Raw genomic sequence first — 13,794 nt, 5'->3', positions numbered from 1 at the left:
ATAAAATAAAATACTCAGGCCTACCTTATAAGCAATGTGCAAAATGAGCAAACTATAAAAGAGTACTGAAAGGCATAAAAGTAGACATCCTATATCTCATATTCTTCATAGAACAGCTCAACAGCATAAACATGTCTGTTCTAAGTTAATATATAAATTTAATATCATCCCAGTTTTTAAGAATCATATATTTTCTAGAGATAGATTATATAGAAGAATAAGTAAGAGAGAATAGCCATAAAACACCTGAAAAAGATCAGTGAGGAAGGGCTGGCCCTACCAGATCTAAAAATGTATCATAAAGCCTCAATAATTAAAAGATTGTGGTGATGACTTGTGAATAGACAGATTAAATATAAAATAATAGAAAACCCAGAAATAGACTTAGGTTGAATATAGCTATTTTCAAATATTAGAAATACTGTAACAGAATAGATGGAAATACTATAATGTGGGAGACAAATCAGCCCTTTCATATCAACCCAGAAGACTGAACTAGGACCAGTAGGTAGAAAAAAAGCTACAGGGAAACAGGTATCATTTAGTTCAATAAAAGAATAATGTTCTAATAGTCACTGTTCGCCAAAAACGAAGGGACTAACTCTGAAAGTAGATCTCCATCAGTTCAGATACTCAAACATAGGCATAATGATCAAGCATAGGTGTTATACTAAGACTGACGCATCAGATGGTTGGTTGAATTCAACCACCTTTAAAATCCTTTTTGTTCTTAAGTCTCTGTGATTCCATATAGGTTTTGAATTTTTTCCTAGATCTGATGTGCAGCCAAGATCATGTCTATGGTACTTCACTAAGTTTCTAAAACTGTACTGTAATTAAGATGTATATTGTTGTTGAGATGATTCAGTGGTTAATTCAAAATAATTCTGGCCAAGACGTGGGCAGCAAAGAAAAATAAGAATTTGTTAAAGGTGTATAATTTAGAAAGGTGGTGTTTCTTCAGTGTTTAAATGTAAAATAAGGGAGTTCCCTGGTGGTCTAGTGGTTAGGATACGGAGCTTTCACTGCTATGGCCTGGGTTCAATCCCTGGTCGGGGAACTCTCACAAGCCATGCAGTGCGGCCAAAATTCAAAAAAAAAATTTTTTTTAATAAATCAATTAAATAAAGGTAAAATAAAAGTGCTGCAAGTGTGTAGATAGAACCTTCCTTCTTAGACCCAGGAGCATTGACATATATGCCATCAGATCATACCTGTATAGTTTATGTCTCTGATAGCAACGGGAGCTTCTTCAGACTTTGCTGGAGGTGAACTTCCTCAAAGAGACTGAAGTGAAAATAAAGATTTGTGACTGCCATTAAGTACATGATATTCATTGACTTGGGATCCTCAGTAAACAGGTAGTTAAAACTACAGGATTAACATAGTAATATGGAGAGTGTAGAATGAGAAGGGAAAACAAGCCAAGGACAGAATATCAACATTTAAGAGGCAGGCAGAGGTCAAAGACTAAAAGAAGGAGTGTGAAAAGGAATAAAGAAGTAGGAGAAAGACGGAATTTTGGTCTTGCAAGGAGAGATTACCAAAAAAGTGAATGGTTAACAGGATCAAATGCTATAGAGAAGTCACGTTAAATATAGGATTGGAGATACTTAGATCTGGCAATAAGGTCATTAGGGACCTTATAGTAGTTTTAGAGTTTTAAGAAAAGTGATTGTGATAGGAAGGAGGGAAAGTAGTAGTAAAGAAGGAGACAATATCAAGGGGCATATTTTTTCAGGTGGGAGAGAGACCATGTTTATAGAGAGGAAGGCATTAAAGATACAAAAGAAAGAAGACAATGTGCATGGGATTAAGTACTCAAAGGAAGAAATAACCTTGGATGGGAAGACTGAGACGTCAGTGTGAAGGGAGGAGGGAGGGTGCGTGCAGAAGCAGAGAAGAGTGAGGCTATGACTCAGGAAGTGGCAGGTAACTCCCCTCTGAAAGCCATCCTTTCCTCCATAAAGTAGGAGGCAAAGTCACCCTCCAAGAAAGTGAGGAGAGACGTTTGGGTGGTGATTCTCTCCTTTAGAAGGGAAAAGAGTTGCCAATGCTCTTGGTCACAACCAAAATTCTCTTCTCATAGAGCAAATGAATGAGGATTCAAAACATTGACTGGAAAAAGTCACAGTACCCTTATCTATTGAAATACAGAAAGAGCATGAATAATGACCAGTGCTAACACATGGCAAATACCTCTTCTCCAAGTAGGTGCCATTCTTCTTCACGTGTCAGTAACTTTATTTTCCTGCCTTTGAGACCAGAAAGGAGGTGAGAGCATGTGGTGATCCACTCATAACATTCTCTCTGAAAAGAGATAAAAGATAATCACTAAGCAGAAAAAATCAGATTACACCAACTCATTTATTCACTCACTCCTACTGAGGAACTGCTAAGAACAATTCCTCTAAATATAACTCCATTCAATTAACTTTGTATCAGTTCAGTTCAAAGATTTGTGCAGAAGTGATTTTCTATTAATATAGACCTAAATCATATCATCTCTTATTGACAGGGTTTGGGATCTGGGTTGAAATGGGACAAGTAGTGAAGTGCTATAAAACTAGATGCAGAAAGATTGTTGGATTTACTAAGGCCTCATGGTTTGCCTCAATAAATGTTACGCAACTGACCAGGGTCAACTATAATTGTATAACAATAACAACAGCAAACACTTACATGGCACTTAATTATATGCCAGACTCTGTTCTAAGTATTGTGCGTTATCAACTCATTTGATCCTCATTATGAGACTATTACTATCCTCTTTTTTTTTGTGGTACACGGGCCTCTCACTGTTGTGGCCTCTCCCATTGCGGAGCACAGGCTCCGGACGTGCAGGCTCAGCGGCCATGGCTCACGGGCCCAGCCGCTCCGCAGCATGTGGGATCTTCCCAGACCGGGGCACGAACCCATATCCCCTGCATTGGCAGGCGGACTCTCAACCACTGCGCCACCAGGGAAGCCCTCCTCATTTTTCAAGATGATGAAACTGAGGAATAGAGCAATTAAATATCTTGCTCAAGGTCACATATATTACATTTATGCACTGTGCTTCAATTCTAATCTAGGTGGCCAGGGCTCTTAACCACAACAAAAATATTATTTCCCCTGCCCCCAATAAAGTGAATGAGTAAAGAGTTGAAGTACTTTTTTGGAAAAGGTGCTCACCCCTTATCTATTGAGATACAGGATTTCACCATAGCAGGTCTCATCCCTGCAAAGAGAATAGAAAAACTACATTTACTTTACCAAGATCTTCTAACAGCTAAGATCTGGTTTCAATGTTTAAAAGATGCATTATTCCCGGGCTTCCCTGGTGGCGCAGTGGTTGAGAGTCTGCCTGCTGATGCAGGGGACACGGGTTCGTGCCCCGGTCCGGGAGGATCCCACATGTCGCGGAGCGGCTGGGCCCGTGAGCCATGGCCGCTGGGCCTGCGCGTCCGGAGCCTGTGCTCCGCAATGGGAGAGGCCACGACGGTGAGAGGCCCGCGTACTGCAAAAAAAAAAAAAAAAAAGATGCATTATTCCTTATTAGTGAGAAAAAGCAGAGGGAACTAGGAAACATTATTTCCTCTGGGGAAGGTGATCTGCTCAGTCACACCATCAAAAAAACTGTACCATGTGGTGAAATAATCACCCACTTTAGGTCCTTGAAATAATCCATAAAAAGCAGTAATACGTCTCACATTTTCCCCATGATTAGACTATTTATTTATTTATTTTATTGATTTATTTTTGGCTGTGTTTGGGTCTTTGTTGCTGCGCGTTGGCTTTCTGTAGTTGCGGAGAGCGGAGGTTACTCCTCATTGCGGTGCGCGGGCCTCTCATTGCAGCAGCCGCCCTTGTTGCGGAGCATGGGCTCTAGGCACACAGGCTTCAGTCGTTGTGGCATGCGGGCTCAGAATTTGTGGCTCGTGGGCTCCAGAGCACAGGTTCAGCAGCCATGGCTCATGGGCCTAGTTGCTCTGCGGCATGTGGATCCTCCCAGGCCAGGGCCCGAACCCATGTCCCCGGCATTGGCAGGCGGACTCCCAACCACTGCGCCACCAGGGAAACCCTAGACTTATTTTTAATTGTGGAATTATTGTGAAATGTCAGAGCCAAAAAATTTAAAAAATCAAATCCAAACCCTTGTGTTATGGATAGGGAATGGAAGCCTCTATAGGTAAAATAAGTACCACAGCTCTGTTAACGTCACTGATAAGCTTAAATGCTGCATTCAGAGGGTTAGGTTGATGTCTTACTGCATATCAGAAAAGAGGGTCAAACAAGGGAGGTGAAAGTGTTAGGTTCTAGTCCTAAATTCAACTAATTGGTTGTGACTTCTTGAGTAAACTCTTCATAGTCTTCATCTATTAAAAACAAACGAGGTTGTTGGTTTACTCTAGATGACCCCTATGCACTGTGGAGCTGGTAAAAACATTCACTTGCAGTGGGGGGGGATTCCCTAATTTGTAGCATTTGTTGATTTCCATAGTCTATACTCCCACTATGGCAATTTCAGTGGTATTCATCAATTCAGTATGTTATCACTGAATGTGGAGTTGGGAAGAGGTCTGCACGGTCAGCTCTTATGAGCCAGCATGAGCCTGCATCATACCACTGCTCCTAAAGATCCTTCCAACTACGAAATTTGATGCATATTTTAACTTTATCGTGTCTAGAACAAAAGCATTTGTTAATTTTGCAAATAGTAATTATATTTTAAAAATCTTAGTTCTTCAGGGCTTCCCTGGTGGTGCAGTGGTTGAGAGTCCGCCTGCCGATGCAGGGGACACAGGTTCGTGCCCTGGTCTGGGAGGATCCCACATGCTGCGGAGCGGCTGGGCCCGTGAGCCATGGCCGCTGAGCCTGCGTGTCCAGAGCCTGTGCTCCGCAACGGGAGAGGCCACAACAGTGAGAGGCCCGCGTACCTCAAAAAAAAAAAAAAAAAAAAAATCTTAGTTCTTCAGAGTTAACTCACCATCCATGAGAAATAATTAAACTATTCTCAGCTGTATTTGCATTTTATGAAGCAGATCCTAGTCATTTTCTTATAAACTTCTGAGACATTGAAAATAACTACCATAGGACATCTGATGGGGAAAATATTAGTGGGAGTCTTTTGATAAAAGTTTCATGGTAATCTATAGAGTCAAGCAAATTTTCCATAGAGGTAAGCAAGCTTTCCTTCAAAACCTTCAACATCACCTTTGACCAGCTATAGACGAGCATAGCTTGGTTGCCAATCAATACATGTGGATCTCCTTCCATCAATACTCTAATTCTGATAATGTCTGATTCAGGGCTGTGTTAATAAATGCTTCCTGTGTGAAGTAAAAAGACTAAAATTCATGTCTGGGGTGAAGGAGGATTTAAGAAGGGATGGTCCTAAATGTTAAGCCTATTGTAGTGGATCAAAAACAGGAGAACAAAAGGTTACAGGGGTAGTCTTTTATAAGTGATGAGACTATGGTGGTAATGTAGTTATTAAGAATCCATTAGGAGTTCTCTGGTGGTCCTGCAGGTAAGACTCCAAGCCCCCAATGCAGGGGGCCTGGGTCCAATCCCTGGTCGGGGAACTAGATCCCGCATGCATGCTGCAACTAAGAGTTCACATGCCACAACTAAGAAGTCTGCATGCTGCAACTGAGAAAAGATCCCACATGCTGCAACTAAAGATACCGCATGCCACAACTAAGACCCTGTGCAGCCAAGATAGATAGATAAATAAATGAATAAACAAACAAATTTTTTACAACTGTCTAAAAACGGTCCACATCAAAAAAAAAAAAAAAAAAGAATCCATCATCTCCAGGTCCCCCAAAAGGGCAGGAAAGCTGAGATCCCTGAGTTTATCTGTTGGAACACTGCAAGAGGCAACTCCCCAGCACCCCTCTTCAAAGTCATACTCCTGCTGGAGGGCCAAATCCTGAAACTGGCAATAGTACCTTGGGCAACATAAAGGAGGTTACTGTAGCCCAAGGTGGATGGCAGGGTCTTGATAGATTACACAGGGCAGAGATGGGAAAGAATGGCATGGAGAGAGTCAACTGCAGCCAGAAGTCAGTTTGGAGGGCACCAGATAGAAGTCTTCTCATTTCCATCACGGTAGGAATTTCTTTGGCATTGAGAAGGATTTTTCTTTCCCACATGTTCTCAGCACTATCAGGTGCTGGTCAATGTGTGTCTTTTACCAGTCTTGGCCTGCTGAAGCTATCTCAAAAATCCTTCCAGGTAGTTTGCTCAGATTATGACCAAACTTCAGGGCATCAGTGATTCTAAATCTAGACACCTGGCACATTATAGATGATCAACCTAAAGCACTTGGAAAAAGACATCTATCCAGCTTATTGGGGACTAAGCTTCTTCTAGGTTTTCAGCAGCTGGTTTGGCTGTAGCAGACCCAGTGTACTCTCACTGGATGCCAGGACTCTTTGACATAGTCCTTCTAAACCTCAAATGAAAACAAGCAATCCTGATTCCCACGTGAAGCAGCTGGTATGCACTGAGATCGACTTCTTTCAGAAATAGGCACAGGGGTAAGGATCCCAAGAACTGAGTCCTCTTGGAAAATGATCTCCAGCATTTAACTGTAGCACAGCTGTGTGAGGTCAGATTGAATCTGCCAGAATCAGGTGGGAAGTAAACAGGGTCATTAGTTACTGGACTGCCTTGATGGTCTTAGGGAACTAGATAATCTCCAAGACTTCATGAAGAAGTAATTTATCTAGGTGGTTATTATGGAAGAGTGGAGTTAAGAACCATCAGTAAGAGTAATCAATCTCCAAAGGATGCTTACTTAAGAGGCCTTCCACTCCAGAGCCCAGTCCAACATCATGCAACTCTCATTTATCAGAAAGGAGCCCAAGAAATATTAGGTTGTAGGAAACCATCACTAATGTCATTCAAGTATCAGTCCAGTATGTTCACAAGATGTTCTTCAGGTGCTGGAATGTAGCTGGGGTGTGCCACAAGCCACACAGCATGTGGGATACAGATAAGGCCATACAAGTCCCAGAGTCTGAGGTCATAAGGATTCACATACCACACAGGTTGTTCAGGAGACCAGGGGAAGACAGTAGTAGTCAGGATGGGGATGACTTTGAAATGAAGATAGCCCTAATGAAAGGGAAACTAACCATTAATATTTTTTTTAAATAAAGAGTACTGAGGCACTCCCAGGGCAGGTGTGTGGCCTGTCGAGCCATAAAAAAGTTTGATGTACCCTTGAAAGGCCTCAGCCTCAGGCTTAAAGAGAGGACATACGCATTTGGTAGGAAAAAAGGCCTGAGAATGGGACCAATTAGAGTGTTGCTTCTGGTGTGAGAGCAGATCCTCCGCCTCCTCTGATAACACTTCCCCAGTTTATTGATCTGAAATTGCTAGCAAAGGGTTAGTAAATGGGAAAGAGCTTAATAGAAGACCTAATTAGCCTGGTGGAAAGTGTAGGTTTCTCAGAGATGGTCAGGTCATGGACCTCCGGTCAGGGCCTGGGGTGGACCAGGCAATGAATGGCCCACTGCACAAAGCTCTCACAAAATCTCCTAATACGGATGGCTTTTTTTTTTTTTTTTTTTTTTTGGCCATGCCCGCAGCTTACAGGATCTTAGTTTCCTGACCAGGGATCGAAACTGGGACCCCAGTGGTAAGAACACTGGGTCCTAACCACTGGACTGCCAGGGAATTCCCTGGATGGCTTTATATAAGTCCCCAAGATCCCCTTAGGAAGGGTCCCTCAAAATAATGTCCCCCCATGTTGCTATAGCTTTAACTTTAATGGGGAGATACACCTCAAAGCACCCTGAATCCTCATTCTAAAACTGCTCTTATCTGAAAACATGGTCTCACCACATAGAGATCTATCCCCATTTAAGTAAATGAGGACTAAGGTGTATTATGGAATAGGCCAGTGAGTCCCCACTACCATCTATGGCAGATCCAGTCTACCAAAACCAGGATATCCACTACATCTGGGGTGGGTAGCAGCAGGCCTGAGAAGATGTGAGCACATTTCCAGATGCACAGTAAGGGTTACAAGCTCCAACAGACTGTTCAGTTCAGAGGCACTTCAGTCTGTTGTAAACAATACCTCTGAGGCCTTCCCAGAAACAAAACTAAAACTGAGACATTTCAGTTCCTAGATGAGAAGTGAAATATACCTATAAGAACACATTTTCACATAGTAAAATATTCTTACTCCTTTTACATGTACCCTAGTTATTCACAGTGTTTTATTATTTTAATTTTTTACAGAATGGAATTGCTATTTTAAAATTTGGATTCAGCATCTATAGTTATGAAGTTTATCTCTCTTATATTTACTTGGGCTAAAAAAACTTTGCCAGCTATATGAAATAAACTGGGAAAACTTTTAGTCATTACCTATATTCTTAAACTGTTTATATAGCATGGGGACTACCTGCTCCTTGAAAGTCTGAACTCACTTATCTATGGAGTCCACGCAAAATTTTGAGGTATTTTGTCTGTTTTTTACAAAGGCATCAATTTCTTCTGTGAAAATTGGCCAGTTTTTTCCTTCTAAAGTAAATGTTACTTTACATTTTCCTAGAAAAGTCTCCATCTCCTAGATACTTTAAAATTTATTAGTAAGATATTGCACTTAACAATTTTTTATAATCAACTTTTTTAAAATGGTGAGACTGGGCTTCCCTGGTGGCACAGTGGTTGAGAGCCTGCCTGCCGATGCAGGGGACACGTGCTTGTGCCCCGGTCTGGGAAGATCCCACATGCCGCAGAGTGGCTGGGCCCGTGGGCCATGGCCAATGAGCCTGCGCGTCTGGAGCCCGTGCTCCACAACGGGAGAGGCCACAACAGTGAGAGGCCCGCGTACCAAAAAAAAAAAAAAACAACAAAAAAAACAGGAACAAAAGAGTGGACATCCTATAATTATTAAAAGGATAACGGGAGAATATGGTGAGCAACTCTATGTCAATAAATTAGACAAATTAGATGAAATTACAAATTCCTTACAAGACCATAGTTAATGAGGTCACTCAAGAAGAGATAATAGAACTACAATCCTGCAGCCTGTGGAACAAAAACCACATTCACAGAAGACAGACAAGATGAAAAGGCAGAGGGCAATGTACCAGATGAAGGAACAAGATAAAACCCCAGAAAAACAACTAAATGAAATGGAGATAGGCAATCTTCCAGAAGAAGAATTCAGAATAATGATAGTGAAAATGATACAGGACCTCGGAAAAAGAATGGAGGCAAAGATCGAGAAGATGCAAGAAATGTTTAACAAAGATCTAGAAGAATTAAAGAACAAACAAACAGAGATGAACAATACAATAACTGAAATGAAAAATACACTAGAAGGAATCATTAGCAGAATAACTGAGGCAGAAAAACGGATAAGTGATCTGGAAGACAGAATGGTGGAATTCACTGCTGTGTAACAGAATAAAAAAAAAAGAATGAAAAGAAATGAAGACAGCCTAAGAGACCTCTGGGACAACATTAAATGCAACAACATTCACATTATAGGGGTCCCAAAAGGAGAAGAGAGAGATAAAGGACCAGAGAAAATATTTGAAGAGGTTATAGTGGAAAATGTCCCTAACATGGGAAAGGAAATAGCCACCCAAGTCCAGGAAGCGCAGAGAATCCCATACAGGATAAACCCAAGGAGAAACACACCAAGACACATAGAAATCAAATTGGCAAAAACTAAAGACAAAGAAAAATTATTGAAAGCAGCAATGGAAAAATGACAAATAACATACAAGGGAACTCCCATAAGGATAACAGCTGATTTCTCAGAAGAAACTCTACAAGCCAGAAGGAAGTGGCATGATATACTTAAAGTGATGAAAGGGAAGAACCTACAACCAAGAATACTCTACCCGGCAAGGATCTCATTCAGATTTGATGGAGAAATCAAAAGCCTTACAGACAAGCAAAAGCTAATAGAATTCAGCACCACCAAACCACCTCTACAACAAATGCTAAAGGAACTTCTCTAAGTGGGAAAACAAGAGAAGAAAAGGACCTACAAAAACAAATCCAAAACAATTAAGAAAATGGTCACAGGAACATACATATCGATAATTACCTTAAACGTGAATGGATTAAATGCTCCAACCAAAAGACACAGGCTTGCTGAATGGATACAAAAACAAGACCCATATATATGCTGTCTACAAGAGACCCACTTCAGACCTAGGGACACAAACAGACTGAAAGTAAGGGGATGGAAAAAGATATTCCATGCAAATGCAAATCAAAAGAAAGCTGCAGTAGCAATACTCATATCAGATAAAATAGACTTTAAAATAAAGAATGTTACAAGAGACAAGGAAGGACACTATATAATGATCAAGGGATCAATCCAAGAAGAAGACATAAGAATTATAAATATATATGCACCCAAAAAAGGAGCACCTCAGTAGATATGGCAACTGCTAACAGCTATAAAAGAGGAAATCGACAGCAACACACTAATAGTGGGGGACTTTAACACCTCACTGACAACAATGGACAGATCATCCAAAATGAAAATTAATAAAGAAACACAAGCTTTAAATGACATAATAGGGACTTCCCTGGTGGCACAGTGGTTAAGAATCTGCCTGCCAATGCAGGGGACACGGGTTCGAGCCCTGGTCTGGGAAGATCCCACATGCCACGGAGCAACTAAGCCCGTGTGCCACAACTACTGAGCCTGTGCTCTACAGCCTGTGAGCCACAACTACTAAGCCTGTGTGACACAACTACTGAAGCCCACGTGCCGAAATTTAAGTAAATTTAATTTCAGTAAATTTAAGAAAATTGAAATCATATCAAGCATCTTTTCTGACCAAAACAGTATGAGATTAGAAATCAATTACAGGGAAAAAAACATAGAAAACAGAAACACATGGAGGCTAAACAATACGTTACTAAATAACCAAGAGATCACAGAAGAAATCAAAGAGGAAATCAAAAATACCTAGAGAAAAAAAAAAAATACCTAGAGACAAATGACAATGAAAACATGATGATCCAAAACCTATGGGATGCAGCAAAAGCAGTTCTAAGAGGGAAGTTTCTAGCTATACAAGCCTACCTCGAGAAACAAGACAAATCTCAAATAAACAATCTAACGTTACACCTAAAGGAACTAGAGAAAGAAGAACAAACAAAACCCAAAGTTAGCAGTAGGAAAGAAATCATAAAGATCAGAGCAGAAATAAATGAAATAGAAACAACAGCAAAGATCAATAAAAATAAAAGCTGGTTCTTTGAGAAGATAAACAAAATTAATAAACCATTAGCCAGACTCATCAAGAAAAAGAGGGAGAGGACTAAAATCAATAAAATTAGAAATGAAAAAGGAGAAGTTAAAAGAGAAACGGCAGAAATACAAAGCATCCTAACAGACTACTACAAGCAACCCTATACCAATAAAATGGACAACCTGGAAGAAATGGACAAATTCTTAGAAAGGTATAACCTTCCAAGACTGAACTAGGAAGAAATAGAAAATTTGAACAGACCAATCACAAGTAATGGAATTGAAACTGTGATTTAAAATCTTCCAACAAACAAAAGTCCAGAACCAGATGGCTTCACAGGTGAATTCTAACAAACGCTTAGAGAAGAGCTAACACCCATCCTTCTCAAACTCTTCCAAAAAATTGCAGAGGAAGGAAAACTCCCAAACTCATTCTATGAGGCCACCATCACCCTGACAAAGATACCAAAACCAGACAAAGATACTACAAAAAAAGAAAATTACAGACCAATATCACTGATGAACATAGATGCAAAAATCCTCAACAAAACACTAGCAAACAGAATCCAACAACACATTAAAAGGATCATACACCATGATTAAGTGGTGTTTATCCCCGAGATGCAAGGATTCTTCAATATATGCAAATCAATCACTGTGATACACCACATTAACAAATTGAAGAATAAAAACCATATGATCATCTCAATGATGCAGAAAAAGCTTTTGACAAATTTCAATACCCATTTATGATAAAAACTCTCCAGAAAGTGGGCAGAGAGGGAACCTACTTCAACATAATAAAGGCCATATATGACAAACCCACAGCAAACATCATTCTCAATGGTGAAAAACTGAAAGCTCTTCCTCTAAGATGAGGAACAAGACAAGGATGTCCACTCTCACCCCTATTATTCAACATAGTTTTGCAAGTCCTAGCTATGGCAATCAGAGAAGAAAAAGAAATAAAAGGAATACAAATTAGAAAAGAAGAAGTAAAACTGTTACTGTTTGCAGATGACATGATACTACACATAGAGAATCCTAAAGATGCCACCAGAAAACTACTAGACTTAATCAATGAATTCAGTAATGTTGTAGGATACAAAATTAATGCACAGAAATCTCTTGCACTCCTATACACTAATGATGAAAAATCTGAAAGAGAAATTAAGGAAACACTCCCATTTACCATTGCAACAAAAAGAATAAAATACCTAGGAATAAACCTACCTAGGGAGACAAAAGACCTGTATGCAGAAAACTATAAGACACTGATGAAAGAAATTAAAGATGATACCAGCAAATGGAGAGATATACCACGTTCTTGGATTAGAAGAATCCATATTGTGAAAATGACTATACTATCCAAAGCAATCAACAGATTCAATGCAATCCCTATCAAATTACCAATGGCATTTTTAACAGAACTAGAACAAAAAAATCTTAAAATTTGTATGGAGACACAGAAGACCCCGAATAGCCGAAGCAGCCTTGAGAAAGAAAAACAGAGCTGGAGGAGTCAGGCTCCCAGAGGTCAGACTATACTACAAAGCTACAGTAATCAAGACACTATGGTAGTGGCACAAAAACAGAAATATAGATCAATAGAACAGGATAGAAAGCCCAGAGATAAACCCATGCACCTATGGTCAACTAATCTATGACAAAGGAGGTGAGGATATACAATGGAGAAAAGAGAGTCTCTTCAATAAGTGGTGCTGGGAAAACTGGACAGCCACATGTAAAAGAATGATATTAGAACACTCCCTAACACCATAGACAAAAATAAACTCAAAATGGATTAGAGACCTAAATGTAAGACCAGGTACTATAAAACTCTTAGAGGAAAACATAGGAAGAACACTCTTTGACATACATCACAGCAAGATCCTTTTTGACCCACCTCCTAGAGAAATGGAAATAAAAACAAAAATAAACAAATGGGACCTAATGAAACTTAAAAGCTTCTGCACAGCAAAGGAAACCATAAACAAGATGGAAAGACAATCCTCAGAATGGAAGAAAACATTTGCAAATGAATCATCGGACAAAGGATTAATCTCCAAAATATAAAAACAGCTCATGCAGCTCAATATTAAAAAAACAAACAACCCAATCCAAAAATGGGCAGAGGACCTAAATAGACATTTCTCCAAAGAAGACATACAGATGGCCAAGAAGCACATGAAAAGCTGCTCAACATCACTAATCATTAGAGAAATGCAAATCAAAACTACAATGAGGTATCACCTCACACCAGTTAGAATGGGCATCATCAGAAAATCTACAAACAACAAATGCTGGACAGGGTGTGGAGAAAAGGGAACCCTCTTGCACTGTTGGTGGGAATGTAAATTGATACAGCCATTATGGAGAACAGTATGGAGGTTCCTTAAAGAACTAAAAATAGAATTACCATATGACCCAGCAATCCCACTACTGGGCATATACCCAGAGAAAACCATAATTCAAAAAGACACATGCACCCCAATGTTCATTGCAGCACTATTTACAATAGCCAAGTCATGGAAGCAACCTAAATGCCCATCAACAGACGAATG

At 40.0% G+C, this 13,794-nt stretch overlaps 1 protein-coding gene across 2 annotated transcripts in view; it reads right to left on the bottom strand.

Annotated features, from left to right (window-relative positions):
• AXDND1 (axonemal dynein light chain domain containing 1) overlaps positions 1–13,794 on the bottom strand; it is an 84,100-nt gene that overhangs the window by 14,742 nt on the left and 55,564 nt on the right. For both annotated transcript variants that reach the window (XM_032611764.1, XM_032611763.1), the window contains exon 21: positions 2,200–2,310. In XM_032611764.1, the coding sequence (XP_032467655.1) occupies positions 2,200–2,310 (111 nt within the window). The remainder of the gene's footprint in view (positions 1–2,199; positions 2,311–13,794) is intronic.

This window comes from Phocoena sinus, chromosome 1 (assembly GCF_008692025.1).
Source record: "Phocoena sinus isolate mPhoSin1 chromosome 1, mPhoSin1.pri, whole genome shotgun sequence".
Taxonomy (NCBI): Eukaryota; Metazoa; Chordata; class Mammalia; order Artiodactyla; family Phocoenidae; genus Phocoena; species Phocoena sinus.
Note: the sequence above shows the minus strand (reverse complement) of the source record. Positions and strands in the feature narration are given on the sequence as shown.